The 22,684-nt window shown below is 46.1% G+C and overlaps 1 protein-coding gene across 1 annotated transcript; it reads left to right on the top strand.

The window, feature by feature from the left end:
- Window positions 1-3,547: 3,547 nt before the first annotated feature.
- Window positions 3,548-21,548, top strand: NDFIP1 (Nedd4 family interacting protein 1). Its single transcript, XM_064671675.1, has 9 exons — window positions 3,548-3,704; window positions 13,264-13,351; window positions 14,095-14,225; window positions 15,076-15,163; window positions 15,332-15,456; window positions 17,073-17,139; window positions 17,710-17,815; window positions 19,765-20,239; window positions 20,366-21,548. The coding sequence occupies exons 1-7, from the start codon at window positions 3,660-3,662 to the stop codon at window positions 17,811-17,813; spliced, it is 648 nt and encodes a 215-aa protein (XP_064527745.1). The 5' UTR covers window positions 3,548-3,659; the 3' UTR covers window positions 17,814-17,815; window positions 19,765-20,239; window positions 20,366-21,548.
- The last annotated feature ends 1,136 nt before the right edge of the window (window positions 21,549-22,684 follow it).

The raw sequence follows: 22,684 nt of genomic DNA, 5'->3' as shown, positions 1-22,684 counted from the left end.
ACCACGCTCTGCTTACGCCTGACTCTGCCCGGGCTGGAGGACGTGTGGCTGTGCTCGCTGGGGCTCTCCTCGTTCCAGCAGACCCGATGTGACCGAGTGGCTTTTGTTGTTACAACAAGCACTCACCGAAAATTGCAGCTCTGTGTCTGTCTAAAGCTGTGTATGGAACCCACACCTGTGTCTGCCATGCCAGGAACCTGCCACTGCGAGGCTGGCTGAGGTGTGGGGCATCTTCCTTGGACAGGGGCTGTCATAGAATCCCAGGATGGTTTGGGCTAGAAGGGACCTTAAAGATCATCGAATTCCAACTGCTCTGCCCTGGGCAGGTACACCTTCCACTAGACCAGGTTTCTCCAAGCCTCATCCAACCTGGCCTTGAACACTTCCAAGGACTGAGCAGCCACAGCTTCTCTGTGCAACCTGTGCCAGGGCCTCCCCACCCTCACAGGGAAGAATTTATTCTGTATATCTCATCTAAATCCACCTCCTGTTCCCTGTCCTGCTTTTATCTTTTCACTGTTCCAGAAGTCTTCTGTGATGTTTTGGGGAGGAACATCTATTATACAGCATTTATTAATCCTTAACAAATCTCTCCAGCCTAATTATACAGCTCTAATTCAGGATATTATTCCACAATGGGAAAACAAGACATGGCATCTATGCATATTCAATGGCTGTGATTCCATTTCTTGCACATGAAGTGCTTCTGCCTTCAGGGACACAGGAATACTTTATAGTGATGACAAAAAAGTTTTTATCATATGAATATTTTGTCTTGGCTTTTTTCTTAATTGGGTAATTTAGCACTAAAAGATTAAAAGAAAGATCTAGTTTTAATGTCCTGCTTATGTCTTACTGATCTAGGTTTAACCCACCCTGCCTTTGAGTTTTATTATTTAGCTTTTAATGTTCAATATTTATTACAAAGTGAGATTAAAAGTTTTCCTTTATTGCTCAGTCCTACACAATAATTAAAGGAACACACATACAGTGCCAGGATTTCAGAGCACTCACTCCACTGCAATTCTGTCATATTTTCAATTGCTTTCAAATGCTTTCACAGCACATCCCATGCGGAAGTCACTAAAAGCAACGACTTTGAGCTTCAAGTGTCTCTTGGGAGAAAAGACATTTTGCACTGGAGGAAAAGTCAAAAAACACAGAGGCATGAAGTGATTTGCCTAAAACCAAGAGGGAAATGAAAGCAGAACCAGTCATGTGCTGTAACCACAGCATTATCTTTCTACAGAGCTTCCCCACCTAAGAAAATAAAATATAACAGGGAAAGCAGCTGGAAGAAATTCCCATTACCCCTCCGGAATCAGTCGTGCTGAGACTAGACGGACTAATTAGGCCGTGATTTGCCTCCACTGGCCCCAAAATGGCTTTGACACAAACAGTTTCACCAGTTCTCCACGATACATTCCAGCATCTTCTCTGGGGGTATGTACAGGTTGCATCTTATTTTAGTCTCTACATTGTCCAAGTCAATCACTGTGCAGCTAATTACCACTGTGGCTACAGCCTTACTTAGGGATGTAATCCCACCTCAGTGGCAAGTAAATCCATGCATGTCATCTGGACAGCTCCTTACTCCAGCAAAACTCTCAGTGCAAATTGTGAATCTGGTGGAAAGGTGAAACCAGAGTCTGTCAGTGCCTGCAGCTCCTGTGCCAGCTCCTTCAAAGGCACCTGTGTTGCAGGAAACTTGCCTTCTCCTTGTATCTCCAGTATGACTCCTCAAAGAAGAGTCACTCTTTGAGGTTATTCCTGGCTAAAATCCCTCACGGTCCCTTCAGCATGAGAACTGGGATGTTCATTCATCTCACTAAGACATCGATGAACTACCTATGCCTCAAAGGCAAAATACAGGGAAAAAAGAATCCAACCTGATTATGGTACGGAATAATGAGCACTGAGGCATGTATTTATGACTGAATTGCAGTTCAAAACCATGTCCTCAGGCTTAAACGCTTGTAACTCTGAATCTGCAGCTTGGAATCCCAGAGGGGCTGATTCAGCCTTCCTCATCCTAAAGCTGATATATTTAAATCTCATCAACCTTAGGGATTGATGTGGGTAATTTTGTGCAAGTCTGACTACAGCTGAACTGTGCACGTAGAAAATAAAGGTTACACAAGCTAGAAAATCTCTTAGCCAATGTAACAACACAAAAACTCCCTGAATAAACCAACCTCTCTCGCTGCGTGGTTTCCTACACGTGCTCCTTCTGGAAAGAAATTTCTGAGCTGCAACACCATCTGCTTCATGTGGATATGGAAGAGCTGATGGCGCTTTTGGAAGAGTTGGCCAACATCTTGTGTTTGGCTCAGCTGTGGTGCAGCAGTCGCTGCCTCTTCCCTGCCTGCATGGGCATACATTGGCCCTGCAATGTGGTGGTGGGACAGGGGAGGACCAAGGCTTGGTCAGCATGGCTCATATAGTGCTGCTTTCTGAACCCTGGCCCTGGTGCGTTGCTGCTGAGGCGGCAGTGTTTGTCAGCATGAGTTTACATCAATTTTCTGACTCCCTATGTTTCGCTAACACGTCCTGTGGCAGCTTCCACTCTGAATAATTATACTTGAGTTCCACAGTGTACATTTTGTGTAGTGCATGGAGCTCATGGGGTCACTCCTGCAGCTCCCGCAGTGCTGGGGCCATGCTGCTGGCCTGTAGCATCCCCATGGGCAGTGACACACTAGGTCCCTCTGGCAATCCAGGCTGGCTCCAAGGGGTTGTGGTTGCCCTCTGGGCCCCAGTGGAGCTGCCCTGGAGCCACCCTGGTTAGAGTGAACTGCTTGGAAAGTAGCCCAGCAGAGAAGGACCTCGGCGTGCTGGTCGACAGTGGCTGAACATGAGCCCAGGTGTGTCTGGGTGGCCAAGGGGCCAATGGCACCTGGCCTGTATCAGGATTAGTGTGGCAGCAGGACCAGAGAGAGAAGTGGTTCTTCCCCTGTACTTGGCACTGGTGAGGCACCTCAAGTGCTATGTCCAGTTCTGGGCCCCTCACAGAAAATGGACATTAAGGAGCTGGAGTGTGTCCAGGGAAGGGCAATGGAGCTGGGGAAGGGGCTGGAGAGTCAGTCATGTGAGGAGCATATGAGGGAGCTGGGGGGACTCAGCCTGGAGAAGAGGAGGCTCAGGGGGGACCTTCTCACTCTCCTCAAATCCCTGACAGGAGCATAGAGCCAGGTGGGAGTCGGGCTCTGCTCCCAGGGAACAAGGGACAAGAGGAAATGGCCACAAGTTGTGCCGGGAAAGGTTCAAGTTGGACATCGGGAGGAGTTTCGTCTTGGAAAGGGTTGTCAGGCATTGGAAGGGGCTGCCCAGGGAGGTGGAGGAGCCACCAACCCTGGAGGTGTCCAAGGAACGACTAGACGTGGCACTCCATGCTCTGGTCCGGTTGACAAGGTGGGGATCGGTCACAGGTTGGACTCTGTGATCTCAGAGGTCTTTTCCAACCTCAAAGATTCCGTGATTCTGTAACTCCGTTCCCCCACGAGCGCTGCCCGCGGCCCCGGGCGGCTCCGGCGGGCGGGGCGGGAGGCGGCGCGGCCGAGCGTGACGGGGAGGGCGGGAGCGAGCGGAGCCCGCAGCGAGCAGCGACCGGGCCGCCGCCGCCTCCGCCTGCGCAGCGCCCGCACCGAGCCCGGAGCGCCATGGCGGCCGCGGCCGCCGAGCCCAGCACCGGCCGCTACCAGCAGGTGAGGGGCGGCGGGGCCGGGCCGGGGCCGGGCGGCTCCCGGGGCGGCGGGGCCGGGAGCGGGGCTGGGCCCGCGGCCTGTGCTGGCGGCGGCGCCCGGGGCGGAGGCCGCGGGTCCCCGTGGGGCCGGGCCGGGCTCGGCCGCGGAGCCGCTTCCCGCAGGCTCGGGGCCGGGTGTGCTCGGGACCGGGTGTGCCCGGGGCCGGCTGTCCCTGTCTCAGGGCCGGTGTGTGCGCCGGGCCGGGTGTTTGTCCTGTCCCGGGCGGGTCCCGACCTTGGCGCAGGGCGCTGTCCCCGCCGGTCGTTTCCCCCCACGGGTCAGCGAACCCCGCGGGGAACGGGCTCGTTCCGCATCGGCCTGAGGTCACCGTTAGTTTTATTCCACCTTTTATGTGTAGGCTCCTCTGAAACCCCTCCGGCCAGGGGCTGGCCTTGCAGAGCTCCCTCGGGAATTCGGGGTAGTCCTTCCCTCCCTGCCTCCCGTTTGTCAGCAGTGCCCGCCCCTCGGGAAGGGTCGGGGCTCAGCTGGGCCCCCCGGTGTGACCCAGTTCTGGCCGGCGCCTCTCTGACATGGAGAATTCCTTACTTCAAGTGAGGGAGAAATCCTTCAAAGCAGCACACACAGCTCGCTCTTGCTGAACCGAGGTTCTCACAGTAAATCGCTGTGTTGTGACTTTTCCTCGGTAGCATTTCCAGCGTGGGTAGGCTCGCTCTCGTCAAGAGTTCGAGATACACCCTCCCATGGGATGGAATACTTGTCTCATCTGACAGCTGGAGGTCTCTGTGTTTTTACATGCTGGAAATGTGAAATTAAGTAAAACTCAGGCTATTTTTTTTGGTTGTTCTGTGCTAAACAGATGTGTTCACTTACTGTGGCAAATCTCTTTGTGTTGTTCTTGGAACTGGTAGGGACAAATAACCAGGTCTCTGCACTAATTGCCTTTCTCGGCACAGTCCTGCCGTTGTTGTCGACCCTGACAAGTGTCTTCACAAAAGCCTTTTCCCAAGGGATCTAGCAGTGTGTCCCATCACCTGGAGTTCGTGGGGATAGGTGATAGAATTGCTGAATGACCCTGTTGCCTTGGTCTTTGGTCACCCTGTTCCTGGCTGATACACTCCTGGTTTCCTTAAAGAGGGCTGTGTAAAGCTGTTGTTTGCCCAGCTCCTGCTCACACCTCACAGACACAGAACAGACTCATCTGTGGAGCGTAGCCGTGCGTGGTGCTGCGGAGATTAGGGAGCCAGGCTGTGCCAGAGGATTTGCACTGCTAAAGACAAGCAGATAATGGAGGCCTGTGAAGCGACTGGTGTAACTGGAGCACAGAGTCAGATTTTCACATGTAAATGTATTCACTTTTGTGTAGCTCTTTAGAAATTGCTTTTCTTTCCTTGCCCTCTGCCAGAACCCAGGTATTCGTGTTGTGAGGTGTCTTATTGGTGAACTGGCTCCTAATGTTTGTGTTGCTCTGAAAAACCCTGCAAGCTGTAAAAATGCAGAGTTGGGGTTTAGATGAAGAGGAGATGAGAGTGTGGGAGTGTCTCTCTCTAGCATTGAATGTATCTGTTTTTCTTCCGTATTTTGAAACTTATTGTGTGTGTGAATGTACGATAATGAATGTTGACAGACTAATAGTGAAGTGATAACTGTAAAGGATAGAGGTGAATACAGGACCCAGTAAGTGGGGGTTGCCTGGAGAAATTCAGAACAAACTCATTAAATCCTTTAAATTATTGGATTTGGAGGCAGTGGAAGAATTTTAGAACTTGGGTTCGTTTTTTTTTTTTTGAGTGATGGATGTAATGGATTAGTGGGTTTGGTTACACTCATAGATGGTTCCTGTACAGATAAATGTCCAAACATGCTGGGAACGTGTATCCTCGCTCCAGGAAGGGTTACTGGTGTATCCATGTGTGTGTAGGAGCAGCACTGGTGAGAAGTGGGCACTATTTGAACATGTACAAATATGTAAGATTCTTCAAGTGCCTGTATTTTCAGGGAAAAAAGGTGATAGTTAATAAGCATGATCTGAGAACAACAGAAATAGATAAACGAGTTTGAAACCTGTGTGTTTCCTCACCCACCCCTTCCTCAGCCCATGCTGCCCTGTGGATGGGGTTGGGAAGGTGGAAGTGTGGGCTGTGCCCCTCAGGAGCCCCTTCCCCACAAACTTACAACCTGTGTCCGTTCCCCAACGCGGGCAGTGCTCAAGGGCTGTTCACTGATTTATTTTCCAAAGCCAACTTTCTAACCTTGGGCTTTGTTCAGGCATTAGATAATCTGATAAAAAATAGCCTGCGATGGAGGCTTTGGGCGATGTGAGTCTGAGCTCATGAACTGAGGAAGTGCAGCTTGATGTACAATAAAGCTAAAACTCGGGAGAAGGGATTTCAGCTTCCCTGACCCCTTCCATGTGGAGCAGGGCTGGGGCAGGGTGACCGGGGCAGACAGCAGGATTTGGATCCTCCTCTGCAGGCTGGATGCCAGGGCTGTGCTTGTGGAGGTGGGAGTGGGAGAGGTTTGGGAGGGAAGGAGGGCTGCAGCCTGCCCTGGAAGTGTTGTCCCAGGCAGTGCTGTGTCCCAAAAAGGTACACTGAGTCCCACAAAGGGACACTGGGAGGCTGTTGTCATTTTGACCTGCCTTTGGGAAAGTTATACAGGGATTTTGTTGGAATTAGGGGTTTAAAGCCTTTTGAGCATAGTCCCTGGATTGTGAGTTCAGTGGCAGAACTGTATTTCATCCTCGGAATAGAAATTACCCTCCATTCTGGAAAAAATAGCCCGGCTTTAACAGGTTTATTTACACTCTGTGTTAGCCAGGCCTGCTTTTCACTTGAAGCATTCGAAAATAAATGCGAGGTGTATGAGTAATGTAAACCCACCTAGGAAATGGTGGGAGTGTTAAATAATGAAGACACATTCCTTTTTAAGTGCCATTTCTTCCTGTTCCACTTGTTGAAGGCTTACATGGATCATGAATCATTCCATAAAGGGAGGTGGCTATGGGAAAAATAGGGAAGAAAGATTCTTCCATTTGTTTGTTTTTCTTTCAGTGATACTGTAGAAGATAGAATTCCTGAAGATAGAATGGGAATAGAGTTTAAATCCATGAAGGACCATAATGCTTCCTTAATATCTGGGAAGGCTGGAGTGGAACAGGGAGGCAGGTGTTAGTTGCTGCCTTGTGGCTACCTTAAGCTTGTATTTAAGTTTTTAACTAGGTGGGCACACAAATCAAAGCTAAAAAATAAGAATGTACCAAATCTTTTAATGTCAGCAGTTAGAATTAGAGATGTCAGTGGCTGTTTCCTCAGTGAGGTACTTTTAGTGTGCAGATGTGCAGGCTAAAGATAAGAATGGTAAGAAGACTTCCAGGGTAGGTTGTTTACACTGTTATTTATTAATTTATTTTAAATAGAAAAGGAGGTGTCCATTGACATAAAAACCAGTAAAGATTAAAAAAAATTGTAGCATAAAATCACTTGCAGAGCTGCTGCTTTGGGGTTGTGATGAAGCTGTCCTGTGTCCAGCCTGGGCTGTGCTCAGGTGACTAAAGTCTGGTTGTTTTTTTCTGAAACAACTCACCTCTGTAGGCAACAGTACCTGTCAGGTGAGTTCACAAGGTTTTAGTGATTGTATGTGAAGAAGTAATTATAGAATTAAAACAAATTCTATCTCTAAAACTCAAAGGATGTGGGAAAGGCAGGGAAACAGTAGCAGTCCAGTGTCATCTCACAGCTTGTGTATGAGGAGAAAATAGCTTTGCATGCACACTTTTAAATAAAATATTATCTCAGGCGTCAGGATTGTGTTGCACTCTGAGTTGGGCTTATTTGGTGCCTTTTCGCTCTTCACTAAGATTCAGTGGGACTCAGGAAACCCATTGGGAAGCGGCTGTAGGAGCAATCTCTGAGGGCTTTGGGTTGTTAAGTGGCTCCCAGAGGATGCTGTACCTCTTTAGGTGGGTTGGCATCATGTCTTAAAAGCAGCCATACAGAAAGCAAGTATGAAAAGTTCTATGTGTGTGAATTCTGATCCTTTGTCATTGGGACTACTGAGAAAAATTCAGTAATAAGGTGTATCCAAGCATTCTGTTCCTTCCTCTTGTGAAATATTAAAATTTGGTATATGATGGCACAATCAGATTTTTTTAACTTTCTTCATATGACAGTTTTTTAAAATGTGATATTTTAAAATGTTTAAAAGATCCAGAATTCTTTCTGTGATGCCTTAATGTCCATAAAAATATTAATCTGATCCTGAATGTTGTCAGAAGGCGTTATGCTTTGTTAAGTGTGAGAAATTTAATTACAGCTATCTAAGATTAAAACTTACTTCTTCCATATTAAGACCTTGAACCCTCAAGTCTAAGACCAGTCTAAGTGCAGGTTTGTGCTGGCCCAAGTGCTTGTTTACAGTCTGTCCAGACTGGTCTAATTCCCCGTTTGAACAGAAAGGAGGGAATTACATTAGCGTGTTTCCCAGGACTGAGGAGTATTTCTTTGTTGTCAGGCCTTTGGCTGCAGTGAGTCAGAGAAGAACAGCATCCTTGTGAGCACAGGTTGTATTCTGACGGATGTAAAATACGTTTTGGTTTGTGTTTTTACCTTGGTGGCTCCCAGGGTCATTGCGAATGTCCCCTCAGGTGGGTGTTCCTGCTGGTTTCTGCTCCATGTGTTCTCACTGTGCGCCAGGGAGCTGGTCCAGCTGGGGGAAAAAAAAGGTGTTTTTTTGGGAGAAAAAGTGGAGGCACAGTTTTCAGTCCTTTATTAAAATGGAGGAGTATATCAGAATCACAGAATCATCAAGGTTGGAAAACTCTTCCAAGATCGAGTCCAACCTGTGTCTGATCCCCACTTTGTCAACCAGACCAGAGCACTGAGTGCCATGTCCAGTCGTTCCTTGAACACCTCCAGGGATGATGAATCCACCACCTCCCTGGGCAGCCCCTTCCAATGCCTGACAGCACTTTCCATGAAGAAAATCTCAGGTTGGCACAGGCCTTGGAGGCCACTTGCCAGAGCCAGGCTCTGCTCAGGGCCGTGGGGAGAAGCGGTTTCCCAGCACGGCTCAGACAGGAGCATTGGCATCTCCCCGGGGCAGGGAGAAGCCTGGGGAGGGTTGGCTTAGCACAGCTGCCAAATGTGTCACCTAAGAAGTGCCCAGCACACCTCGTGCTGGGTGCAGGGAGCTGGGGCAGACACGCTCCTCAGGGCTGGCACTGCTCCAGGAAATCAGCTGGAAGTGCCTGTGGGAGAAAACAGTTATTTGCTCATCAAGGAGAGGGCTGATGGGTGTGGGTTGGCTTGTCTAGTAGCTTATCATTATTCCTGCTGATTAATAAGCTGATACTAAGTTATAGGAATCTGCAACAGCATTGGGCAAAAGTCAGGATTTTGAAGTGGGGTGCATTTAAAGTGAAGCATAAGTCAATAAAAGTAGTTCTCTTCAGAGTTGACAGCAACTTTAATTTGCTTCCAAAAGGCCAGGGATATGGAAGGAGAAGAGTCAGGAGTGTTGTGATGGGAATGAGTGTAACCCTTTTTGTGGCCAGGCTGGTGCCTTGCTGGAATACTGTCAAGTTTAGTAGCAATACACATTTCTAGATATTTATTTATTTTAACATTTGGCTTGCAAAGGTTATGATTTCATAATTCTGGAAAAAATCAGTCCTGTCACCTTGTAAAAAAAAATATTGATTTTCTTTCTGTCATTAGCCTAAATATCTGCCTTTTTAATAATCTTGGAGAAACCATAGTAACAACAGAACTGAGATCTGGTGAGGGTTGTCTTCACTCTAGAATTCCTCTGTGGGATTTTTGTGCAGTTCTGTCCAGTGTGCCAGAACGTAAAGTAAGAACTGGAACACAGTAAACATTGATGATAAATGGCTAACTTAACACATTACTGTGATATATTGCTAAGGCCAAGCTTGTAGAAATGCTGATTTAAAGTAAAAATATTTACATGCAGACTAAGGACTTGGGGAAGGGGAATTTAAAGATCCAAAACTGTGTCAGCAGCCCATATGCTGAGTTTAGGAAATTTGGAAGAATTAACCAGTATATTTATTGGAAATGCTTTCTTCAAAGTTTACATGGAAATATTTCCAAACAGTTTGAACTTTCATGCTGCTGTGCTATGTGTATTTACATGGGATATGTCTCACTCAGGGGGAAGTGGCAGCCAGAGGTGACGTCCTGCTCAGTGCCAGGCTTCTGATGCTGGTTTTTGGAAAATAAATATCTCGGGATGTTCTGTCAGGCAGCTTTCTGTTGTTTTAGCAATCACAGTCAAATTGTTTTTAATAACTGTATGCATGGCTGTAAAGACTGTTGTATTGCCACAAATATCAGAATCTTGCTTTAAAAGCTAAAATCCATCAGTGAATCAAGGAAAGAATGACCCCAGAGCCTCAGCTGAACAGACTGAAATCAAACACTGCTTTAACCAGGTTTTCCAGATTCTGAAGCCTCAGGAGTGGCCCAAAGGGGAATTCCTGGGAGCCGAGACTGGACCTGGAGCTGCACAGGGCAGGTGGGACACAGGAGGCCAGGGCAGCACAGCACTGCTGGCCCTGCAAGGCCTCATGAGTCATTCTTCCTGTCACATGAACCCTCCCTGCTCTGCTAAGAGGCACTTAGTTGAATTTTAGATGCCTGGAATCATTAAAACGGCTGGAAGGCATTTGTGTACCTTGTCCATTAGAAGAAAAATCTGTTTTTTATAACTGTAACCTCCTACAGCCTCGAGCTCAACTTTAGAAAGTAGCTGCATTTTTTGTGTCATTACCTGAATAGTGATGTTTGAAGCCAGCAGTGAATTCAGCTGCTTTCTCCCACATGACATTGGTGGAAGAACATGTATTTTTACTATTGAAAGAAGAACCAGTGGTAGGAGTTAATATTCCACTCAGTTATCTGTGTCCTCTTTTGTTTCATCTCAGTGTTGTCACATGTAGTGCTTTCCTTCCCCCTCCTTGGTGACTGCGCTCTCAGGTCGTACATGTCTTCTTTCTTACAGACATGAGGGGTTTAATTTCTGCCACCCCCTCGCCTGCAGAGCAGGTAACACAGGGCATGTGGTATCCAGTGTCCCAGGTGTGCCAGAGCCTTTCCTCCTCTGTTAACAGACTGGGTCTTGCATAGGCAGAAGGAAAAAAGGCGAGAAGTGTGGGATTTTCATGGATAGACTGACAATAAGCATAGCGGAACATTTTCTGTAAATTCATAGACTGCAAAGCTGGAAGAGTCACAGAATGGTTGGAGTAGGAAGGGACCTTAAAGCTCATCTGGTTCCACCCTGTGCCGTGGGCAAGGACACCTTCCACTATCCCAGGTTGCTCTAAGCCCCATCCAGCCTGGCCTTGAACACTTCCAGGGATGGGGCACTCACAGCTTCTCTGGGGAGAGACTGAACCAAGTAGTTTGACTGTGTGTTTCTCTGTCCCTTTGGTTGCCCCTCGTGCTCTATGCAGGCTGCAGTAGTGCTGTCTCTTTTTTTAATTTTTAAAGCATATTTTAATAGACAATTACTTCACAAGTTAGTTTGCATTTTCTTGTAATGGCTGAGTGCCATGGGTTTATAAAATACGGCATTTTTGTTTCCTGGAAAGGGCTCATGCTGAGTGAGCTGGTTTGAGAAGACAAAGATGCATTGCTGTGGTGGGAGTTGCTGCAGCTACTCCTGTCATTGCTTCGTGCCCTGAGGCTCATTAAAGCTGCAGGTGAGGCAGGTCCTGCCACCTCCACACCCATGTCCTCATTGCCAGGGCACAGGGAGGGATTATTTGCTGTGGTTCACATCTGGCCAGGGACCAGTGTTTCGGATGTCTCCCACTGGCAGCCACAGCTGCTCCTGGCGTAACACGGATTAAATTTTCATCCGGATCACTGAATTTCTCCTTCTTCAAGGAAGTGGCTCAGCTTTGTGTCATGTGAGGAGTTCTTATCCAGAAAGCTTGGGGCTGATCAGTACCCTTATTTTTTCTTACCTCTTCTGTTTGGAAAACGTGAATGGGGAGAGGCTGGCGGCTTGTTGTCACACGAGCAGGGTGAGCTCCAGCTGATGGTGAATCAGAGTGCAGGGCTGTGATGCTCTGTTGATTTGATACAGCTGGACAAGCTCCTGATTTTTTTCCAGCACTTCCCAGTGTTGTTTCCTCCCCTTTTCTCCTCTCAGGCAACCTCTTGGACCTGCCAGGAGAATCACTCGTGTTGTCACCTGCTAAGCCCAGTCAAGACTTTCACAGAGGACGTGGATATGGTCTGATCTGGAACAGGCTATAGATTATAGACTTTCACTGGCAGAGGTTGCCCAGAGAAGTGTGCCTGCCCTATCCCTGGAGGTGTTCAAGGCCAGGCCGGACAGGGCTTGGAACAGCCTGGTCAAGTGGAAGGTGTCCCTGCCCACGGCAGGGGGTTGAAATGAGATGAGCTTTAATGTCCCTTCCAACCCAAACAATCCTGGGATTCTGTAACCTTTGATCTTAGGCGGCAAAAGGAATGGAAACCCAAAACACAGTTGTATATCCAAAGTCTGCCTTTAGAAGTGTGAGCTGCTTAGGGTTTTTTCCCCTGATAAGATGTACAAGTGAAATAAGAACATAGCTCCACTCCCTCAACCCCTGAGTTAGGTCTGGAAGGACTTGAATGGCAACATGTCTTTCCAAAGGAAAGAAGGCAAAATGTCATGGATGGCTTCAGGAGCATTGGCTGGATGTGCAGGAAGGAAAGCTCAAGAAGATGTTGTTCAGTGGTGATTGCAAACAAGGGCAGTACCTCCTGCTCAGGGCAGTGGTTCAGTCCTAGGATGCTTTTTTGAGGTGAGTTGTTGTTCTGCAGACAACCTCAGCATCTTTGCTGCTGAGATGATGGGAAATGGAGAGAAGTTAAAAACGAGATGGCAGCTGTAGCCTCATTTCTGGTGTGTTCTGCTTTGAATTGTTGGCCTGGTACTGCTGCTTCCCTGATCAAAGCCGGCCTGGCACACCTGCCTCGTGCAAGTGACACTGTACCCGTGATAGCTCCGTGGTTATTTATACAGAGCCTGTGGGAAGCACAGTGCACAAAATAAACCATCTTCTTTTCAGTCATGCAGTGTGAAAGGTTGAAGGGAAATGGCAAGATTCATACTTACGTGCATCATTATGTAATGTATCCATGGAAAAACACTTCCTTAGCAAAGCCACAGGCAGCAATGGAGTCTTTTGTTGGGTATCTCACAGTATTTCTTTGACTAAAACACATGCAACTGCAGCTCCTAAGCAGTGGGAGCTAAGGAAGTGCCGGGGAAATGGAAAGGTACTGGAAAGCTGTGTGCTGTGCTTTATTGGAGTCCAGGTGTGTGATGAGAGGATTTAAAAACACATTAAAACCTAGATGGCATATTGATCATTCCAAGTGGGAGTGCTTCGGAGGGAGGCCGAGCAGCTGCTCAGTGTCCCGTGGTGCTGCAGAACAGTCTCCTTCCAGAAGAGTCTGTTGTGTGCAATTAAAGCTGCAGGGGTGATGTGACAGCACTCAAGAACCCCCCTTAACCTCCCGTGTGTGGGTCTGTTCAGCTGCAGAATGAAGAGGAGCCAGGTGAGACTGCGCCAGTGGTGAGCGATGCCCCTCCGCCCTACAGCAGCATTTCTGCGGAGAACACAGGTAATTTACCTGCCAGGAAAGGGCTGGGCTTGCTCTGCTGTTGTTCATTGCTCTCCTCGTCGATGGCTGGCACTTCCCAAGCTGCAGGAATCAGAATTGATCCGGAGAGCCTTGTTGGTACTTGTGGTTTAGGAGATGCATTTTGGCTGTGTTCGTCTGATGTCATCCCATCAAGTGGTGTTCAAGTTACAGTTCACAGTGTTCTCAGTAAATTGAAGACAGTTAAAAATCAAAGTGCTATGAGGATTTGTGGTTCTCCTCTCATTATTTGGTGTTTGGATGATGCTGTGTCCCTTCCCAAAAGGACTTGTTACTTAAAAGCATTTAAAGAATTCACTCTTCCTGCACTTTCCACTAACTAAGGACTTGGTCGTAAGAACTGTACTTCTGATTCATCCTCCTGTTGTGTCAGTAATAACTTTAATAACCACTTTATAACTACTTGGATCTGGAAATACAACTATTTCTGAGTATACAAATCAGGAGAGACACAGCAAGTGGTGTTGTTTTAAACATAAGTACAGCCAGGCATGTTCAGGTAGTGTTCTGTGGATTGCTTGACATCAGATAAGGTGCTCCCATCCTTTTCATTTAATGTTTTAGGATGGCAAGAGGCTGGAAGGGTGGGGAGGGGACAGGAGGGGCATCGAGTTGTTTGAAGTCACCTGGAACACTTCTCGTTCACAACACGGTGTTTTTAAGGAACTGACAAGTTGTCTTCTCTGTAACTGTTTTTTGTGCAGCTTATTTTGACTACAAGGATGAGTCAGGATTCCCGAAGCCGCCATCGTACAACGTGGCCACCACACTGCCCACTTACGACGAGGCAGAGAGAACCAAGGCTGAGGCCACCATTCCCTTGGTTCCTGGGAGGGTGAGTGCACCTCCCTGCCTGGGTGTCCCAGCTTTTCTAGGGTAGAATTTCTTGTTTAACTCCTGCCCATCACATGCCATGACTTTCTTTCTTTTGTGTTGGGGTTTTTTTTCTGTGTTTTTTAAGCTTTCTGGGGCAGTGATATTACACACTCCTGAGAGCTCTGTGGCTATTTTTTTTCTTTTTAATTTTCCTCTGAGCACTGTGATGATGTCAGACATCTCAGTAATACCAGCATGTGCTATCCAGATTAGCTTGGCAAGCTGACAGAGGGACTGTGCTGTAGTCCTATGCTCTGTCACTGGTTTTTGGGTTTTGGTTTTCTGTTTTTAAAAAGATTTAGGATTAATTCTTCAGCTGTCTGGCATATCTACCCTTGATACTCCTGCTGTTTACTTAGTTGACTTTTCTGGAGGTCAGTGTAGCTGATACAAGGATGATAAAACCATTCTGTCAGAATTATTTCTTTTTGCTTTTTCAACATTATCTCTTGTTCAGCTCTTTTGTCCATCCCTGCTAGCATTAGGTGTCCACTGCTCATTGTACTTCTTCACAGAAGCCAAATTCCTTGCTGAGATGATAATTTTTTGATGAGTAGAGGAATTCTTTACAGTGAGAAGGACATGCTGGATCTTGACTATGTTAAAAATAAATTTCATATTATGTAGATAACATTTCGTGCCCTGCATCATCTGAGGATGAGAAGCAGGAATTTTTTCCTGCTTGCATTTGTAGCCTTTTAGATTTAGGATTCCAGCCCTTTCTTGAAGAGCCACATGCAGAACTGGGATTGCTGTATGGACTGGACTGACTTAAATCCCCCCATGTGGTGTTTCCCTCTGATTTGCAGGATGATGACTTTGTGACACGGGATGACTTTGATGACACTGACCAGCTGAGGATAGGAAATGATGGCATTTTCATGCTCACCTTCTTCAGTAAGTACATGATGAATGAATTTCTTTTGAAGCAGTGACACAAAATAGTTTGGGTCACACTTATGTTTATGTAGCACCAGGAAAAAACTGTGTGCAAGGTGTTTATGATTTTTTTTCTCTTGGAATATAAAGGTGGCTTGACCTGCTGCTTTTCTCCTGCTTTTTCAGTGGCATTCCTCTTCAACTGGATTGGATTTTTCTTGTCTTTCTGTCTGACTACTTCAGCTGCAGGACGATATGGGGCCATTTCTGGGTTTGGTCTGTCTCTTATTAAGTGGATCCTTATTGTCAGGGTAAGTTGTGTGGTGCAAAACAACGTGCGCAGACACCGATACTCTTTTCAGCCAGCTTGTTTTTATCTCCCTTCTGTTGAAGTTAGTGATAAATTTAGTTTTTAAAAATGAAATAATTTTTGAGCCACTTATTCTCTAAGAACAGAGCTTTTTCATAATTCTTTCCTGTTTCTGTGCTGAAAGTATTATTATAGTAAAAGAAAATACAGATTGCACGCTCAGGTATGTGTTGTGGATGCTCCATCCCTGGAAGTGTTTAAGGTCAGGCTGAAGAGGGCTTGGAGTGACCTGATCTAATGGAATGTGTCCCTGCCCGTGGCAGGGAGGTGGGAAGAGATGAGCTTTAAGGCTCCTACCAACCCAAACCATTCTGAGGTTCGTTCTAAATGTGGCTTTCTCTGACAGAGCTGCTGTATTGGATGTGGTTGTGTGTTGAGCAGCAGCAATGATCTGATCTGTGTAAGACCTTTACCCAGGTAAAGCCAGCCCTGCCATCAGCACAGGGATGTGCCTCTCCAGCCTCATTTCCTTAGGCTTTCCTGTGGAAATAAATGAATTCTATAAAATGTGGGATGGCTGATGAGGAGAGTCGCAGTGGGAGAAGCCCTCTGGTGCCCTCTGGTGCGGAGTCCCTGCGCCACAAGAGGAGGGAACCAGGACGAAGCTGCTGTTCTGTTCAACTGTTGTTTTTGGAGGGATTGTGAGAAAATATTTCCATCAGGAAGTTACTTGGAGTCCGTGAAATGATGGCACACAGACATCCCAGGCTGAAAGGCTGAATTTCAGGCAAAGAATGTTGTTAGCTGTGCATAAGTAGAAGTAGAGAGCATTAGTGTTAGGCTATCACTTCATACCTCATGTTTTGGGGCTGGGAATTCTAATTTGTAAATACAGCATCTGTTAACTTTTTCTGTAGACAGTGAAGCTTTTCAGGGCCATCTTTTAACAGTGGTGTTAAGAACTGTTTGCTGGATTAAGAGATGTGACAGAAGGAGGTGACATTAACTGCGGATTTGATTTAAACTTTGATAACAAGTTTACATTTTGTTAGGTTCTTAGACTTGAATAGAATAATAATAAAGAGATTATACTGTATTTTCCACTGGCACAGTGAACTTCAGTGCTCTAATAGTGTTGGCAGTAATTTTCCCAATAGAAAATCATGTCAGAGGGTTCCACAGATCTGGGATTTCACTTTCAATGGCTATACCATCCAGCCTCACAGTGTAATGAACATGGTGCACTGCTGCAAGCCTGGTCTTCCCTGTCAGAAATTGCAACTGTGGTTTATGAGCATCAAGGACACAAGTTAAAATAGGAATATTTGCCCAGTAGTGCCCTTGAGCTCCACTGATTGCCAGAGTTTATGGCTGAGTATTGAATCTGTCCCGTTCCCCTTGTTAGAGTTGGTGTGATGTGTATAGAAAACCAATAAATAACAGTTTGTGGAGGTAACTTGTTCCCTGCAGTCTGTGCAGTTGGTGAAATGCAGCATTCCATGTGGTCTCCTGTGTGCAGTGTTGGTCTGGTTATTGCTGAAATTAGTGGGAATAGATTTGGATTCAGAAATTTCCATGTGCTCTAACCTTTATCTTTTTTGTTTGGTTGGTTTTCAGTTCTCCACCTATTTTCCCGGTTACTTTGATGGTCAGTATTGGCTTTGGTGGGTCTTCCTTGTACTAGGTGAGTGTTTGCAGGGGAAGATGCTTAAAAACTCTGTAAGTGCAGTTAGGATTTTGTGAGCACAGCTTTCCTGGCTATTAAATATGTGTGTGTGTAGATGTACAGCTGAATTGTCACCCTCATACTCATCTTACTAAATGCCTTCAGGTTTTAAAGGCAAGTAAGCACTGTCCTTCTGCTGCCATTTCTTGGTGGCAGCATCCTGATTACCATCCAGAAGAGGTAAAGAAAAGAACAGTGCTTGTAACTGATACTGTATCTGTTTTACATCTTAAATGGAAGTGTAGGTTGTTGTTTTCCTGGTTTTAATTTCTTTATCCTGCTTTGGGAGTGACTGGATCTCATTTGTAGTCAAAAATTTTGTGATTGCCCAAGGGAAGTTTGGTTTTGAAATTGTCTGAAATGGAAAGATTAGATGTCATTGCTACCAACAATAATTATTGTATGTAATCAGCTCTTGTGCATCCCAGGGATGAGGTCCCTCTGTACTAGTAATGGGGAGTTCAACTGTTCCCTCTCTCACTGAAGAAGCAACACTATGTTAACTGGACAAATGTCTTTTCCCTCCAGGTTTTCTGCTGTTTCTCAGAGGATTTATTAATTATGCAAAGGTTAGGAAGATGCCAGACACTTTTTCCACTCTCCCCAGAACCAGAGTTCTCTTTATTTACTAAAGGTAAACTTTCTACTTTCCTGAATTTGTTCTGCTTTGTTTTTAACTCTATGTAGAAACATTTTTAGGCTAGACTTTTCTTTGCTTTAATATTTTTAGAACACAAGGCAGCAGGGAATAATTGTTTCCTGGTATCCCATACCCAGCTCTTGTGTCTGTGACTTGATGGGGAGCAGAGGAATACTTGACATTTCTCCCTGAGTTTTTACTGTGAGGAATTGTATATTCATTTAATTCCATGACTAGATATTGCAAGAACAGTCTTGCCCCTTGGTATTACACTGTGTTTGGCAAATGTGTCTTTCAGAATTAATCACATGCTTGAAACATGTGATGTGTCCTAAACATGAGGAAAGGTCACAAAATGTTGTTAGAGGGAGGTGCCAGTGCCTTTGGCTTTTGGCACAGAAAGAGCAATTTGTCTGAATTCTGCCTACTGTTTGAAATTGCTGCCAAGTTCCTGAAGAAATTACACTCTTGCACATCTTTGCTCTCCAAAAACCCCTCCCACCTGAACACACTGTCCTGCCTGAGCATCTTTCAGAAAACTGAGTGCCTGCAAGTCTTTTGCTTTAATGCTGAACTTCAGCCTTGCTGCCTTAATGGAACTTTAAAGGAGGAGGCTTAAGTAGCTGAACCCTTGTAGCATAATTTCCTGCTCACAGCAGATAATGGCCTGGCATTAACTGTCCCTCCCTGAGGGGAAGGAAATCCTGGAATAAGTTGCTTCCCAGCTGGGGAATGCAACACGATGCTCCCTTTAGAAATATGGTAATAACACTCCCATTTCCCCAAGACAGAAGAAATTGCAGCTGGGCCAGTGGTATAAAGAAACCAAACCAACCCCCGCTTCAAATTGGGGGTCATTAAATTGTTCAGATTTTAAAACTGAGCCTTGATTTTCCAAATGCACTTTCCTTTTATTAGGAACTGCAAATTGCCCAAGATTCTGCTTCATTTCTAGTCTGTAAGGAGAACCTGCAGCACAAAACAGCCTTTGTGCAGTGTTTTCCACTGGTGATAGTGTGTAAAAATAGTTCAGTCAATTTATTTACGGGTTTGAGTTCTGTTTAACAAAGTTCTGGTTTATGACCTCCTCCAGGATTTGTAATATCCTCTCTGATTCCTGCTGAGTCACCAGAGGGTTTATTTGCCCCAGTTGTATGGTCACGTAGTGTGAGCGTTTAAAATCAGCTTTATCATCTGTAGTTTGCCTCACTGAACATTTTTTTTAAGTTTTGCTTCTTTACCAAAACTTTATTTTCCATTTATTGAGGGAACTGTGTGATTTCTTGTTGCACAGACTTTTCCTGTGTTTGGAATTTGAAATTACCATTTTAGAGACCTTGCTTCACTCCTTGCTACTGAGGATGGAGGTGTAAAGTGTTTAAATTCTTATTTATGTGTCATTTTAGAGCTTTCAAAAAGCACTTTCTCTTTTTGATATACTGAGATAAATGTCCAGAATAATTAATAAATATTACAACTTTGGCAATTCCCCTGAAAATAAATCTTTAATCCTAAATTCTGAGTGAGGAAACCACAAAAGACTTGGATTTTTAGTGTATTCTTGTTCTGAAGATGAGATTTCTTCTGCGGGGCACGATGAGAAGGGGACGGTGAATGAGCATTTTAATGTTAGAGCAGGAATCATTTTTAGAAAATTAGGAGGGGAGTAATTAGTGCAAACCATAAAATACAGCCTGGTGAAATGAATCCAATGGGAAGCTGGTGTTCACTGTTCCACCTGCGTGTGCAATAATGGACACGATCCTGGCATTATCCCATAAAATATGCACAGACTCCCGAGCTCTTTGCTGGAGTCATGCCATTGTGTGCTGAGATACTTCATAAGTCTTTAGACATCCTGTGCTCTGTGTGAACGACATCCTTCTGTTTTCCAAAATAACACTCTGACTATAGTTTCGGTGTTCAATATCCTTCTCCGACAGATGTTTTCTGGCAAATGTCTTCCTGCATTAGTGAATTCCCCCCCCAAGAAGCAGCAGGACACCTGCAGGAAGTGAATCAAGGCTCTGGAGCAGAAGAAAAAATAATCACCTGCTTTAAAATAAATAAATAAAAGTACTGTTGGAAAAAGAAAAAAGGAGAAGCATTTCTTTCTATTTGTTTTTAGGTGTACAATTTTAATAATTAACGCAGAATTCTGTAATTGTTGAATCATTAGTGGCTAATGTTTGAAACAGCTATTGCAGTCGAGTCTGTGACGTGCTAATAAAGCCTTACAGCGATAGTTTGTTGTGATTTGGTAGCATGAGCCGTCCCCGGAGCCAGCAGGGGCCAGGCTTGCTTTATTTCCTCCTCCAGCCTGGGAGCTGCTTGGGCTCTGTGTGTGCTGTACAGCCCGTGTGTGCCGTGTGCCACATCCTGTACAGCCTGTGTAACACCGTGTCCTGCACAGCCTGTGTAACACCACAGCCTGTGTAACATCATGTCCTGTACAGCCCATGTACACTGTGTCCTGTACAGCCTGTGTAACAGTCTCTTATACAGCCTGTGTAACAGCACATCCTGTACAACCCGTGTACACAGTGTCTTGTACAGCCCATGTACACCGTGTCCTGTACAGGCTGTGTCACACCATGTCCTTTACAGCCCATGTACAGTGTCCTGTGTGACACTGTGTCCTGTACAATCCAGTTATGCCACAGCCTGTACAGCCTGTGTACACCATGTCCTGTACAGCCTGTGTGTTCTGTGTCCTGTAGAGCCCACATGTGCCATGTGCTGTACAGCCTGTGTGCACTGTGTCCTCTACAGCCCGTGTACACCATGTCCTGTACAGCCCGTGTGCTCTGTGTCCTGTACAGCCGACGTAACACCATGTCCTGTACGGTCCCGTTATGTCACAGCCTGCACAGGCCGTGTGTGCCATGTCCTGTACAACCCACATAAAGCCATGTGCTGTACAGCCCATGTACACTGTGTCCTGTACATCCTCTGTATGCAGTGTCCTGTACAGCCCACATAACACCATGTGCTGTACAGCCCGTGTAACATCACATCCTGTACAGCCTGTGCGCAGTGTCCTGTCCTGTACAGTCCGTGTACCCTGGCTACACCCTGTCCTGTCCAGCCCCTGTACACCAGGTCTGTACAGCCCCCACACACCAGGTCCTGTCCAGCCCACATCCACTGTGTCCTGTCCTGTCCTGTCCTGTCCAGCCGTGTGCGCCGGCGGTGAAGGGATGATCTCAAAAGCTGAAGCGACAGCACCGCGGTGGCTGCACACCTGCCATCCAGCAGCACCTGTGCTGCCTTTGGAGGAAAAGGCGTCGCTGTGGTCCAGGTTCCAAGGTGTCAGAGGAGGGAGGATTACTTAGAGGTGGCACAAGTATTAATTTTTAACAGTGTATATTCTCGGTGTTGTCCTAAACTTTCCTTTCGCACTACCTACTTTTTTGGGCCATCCGGGGGTTTTCATGGAACACTTCAGTAGTGTAAAACTGAAAGATCACGTTGCAACTTTGTATAAAAAATTATCTTGCAAAACAAAGGCCTTTTTTTTTTCCTTTGGCTTGGGACTTTTGAGACAATTCCTAACATACCTGTAATTCCTGCTTTTATAATTTGTGTTAGCAGAGACTGATGCGTCCGAAATGTAGATTTAATGTGCACTCCTGTGCTTTCTGCCAAGTGGTAATTCACTTTGGAATTTTACTATGTTCAACCTGTAAATACAGCAGAACGTTAATAAATGTCACTTCTGTAGCAATTTTTGCTGTAGGACAGTGTTTAATTGACTTTTGATTCGTTATTGTCAATTCGTCATTATCAATGACAAGTGCAGATTGTCTGGGGAATTCCATCACTTTTCCACAGGAGGTGTAATACAGACTTCCACTTCAATGTGTCCATTTTCTTTTTTGTAACCAAGCAATGCCTGCCTCTCAGGAAATGGTGACTCAGTTTTGGGGGGTTTCTTGGATTTTTTGGTAGTTTCGTGACTTACCTGCCTGGTGAAACTCTGGTTTTGGTTCATGGCTGAACATCTCAAATGCACAGTCCCCACAAACAAGCAGTTGGGGCTGACAGAGACAGATGGAGGTTCCACAGATTTCTCTTCAAACAGGAGTAAGTGAATACAGAATTAGGAATTTTATCCTGCAAGGCAAAATCTGCAGCATTGGGGAGCTCTGAATCACATTTGCCCAAACTTGGTCGATCAGCCTTGTGTTTGCTCTCCTGGCATCTGGGCCTTATTTGGGCTTGTATATTCGGAGAACTGGAATATTTGGCATTTCTATTTCTCCTCCTTCAGTGGCCTGAAGCTGCAGACACCTACAGCTCCATGTTCCTCCGCAGACAGCGGTTCTGGGAGCACCTGGAGGGATGGGTGGGTGGCGGGGTCTGGAGAAGCCACGTTTGGTTTGGTTTGTGTTGACACCAACTCCAAACTCAAGCAGTTATTTTGGGTCTGTGACAGCTCAGCCACTTTACATGACCTACGTGGCAGGTCTGTGGTCACCTGCAGTGACCATGCCTTTGGCCTTCTTGCTGGCACCTTGTCAGCCAGGTGGGGAGATGGAGGCTTTGAGGGCAGACACACCTGTGGAGTGTCTGTGCCATGGTGGGAAGAGAGCTCAGACAACCCCAAGGCTATTGACAAGGCCCTGGAGTGACAGGAAAAGGGGGAATTGCTTTAAACTGACAGAGGGCAGATGGGATACTGGGTAGAAATTCTTCCCTGTAGAGTGGTGAGGCACTGGCACAGATTGCCCAGAGAAGCTGTGGCTGCCACATCTCTGGAAGTGTTCAAGGCCACTTGGATGGGACTTGGAGCAACTTGGGATAGTGGAAGGTGTCCCTGCAGGGGTTTGAAACTGGATGAGCTTTAAGGTAATTTCCAAG

Source organism: Pseudopipra pipra, chromosome 15, assembly GCF_036250125.1.
Source record: "Pseudopipra pipra isolate bDixPip1 chromosome 15, bDixPip1.hap1, whole genome shotgun sequence".
Classification (NCBI taxonomy): domain Eukaryota; kingdom Metazoa; phylum Chordata; class Aves; order Passeriformes; family Pipridae; genus Pseudopipra; species Pseudopipra pipra.
The sequence above is the reverse complement of the archived record's forward strand: the minus strand, read 5'-3'. Positions and strand labels throughout refer to the sequence as shown.

Excerpts from the sequence above, each read along its gene's own strand:
- NDFIP1 (XM_064671675.1), top strand. The coding sequence starts at position 3,660 with ATGGCGGCCGCGGCCGCCGAGCCCAGCACCGGCCGCTACCAGCAG. Across the intron at positions 13,352-14,094 it reads CATTTCTGCGGAGAACACAG|CTTATTTTGACTACAAGGAT; the intron begins GTAATTTACCTG and ends TTTTTTGTGCAG. Across the intron at positions 15,457-17,072 it reads AGTGGATCCTTATTGTCAGG|TTCTCCACCTATTTTCCCGG; the intron begins GTAAGTTGTGTG and ends GTTGGTTTTCAG.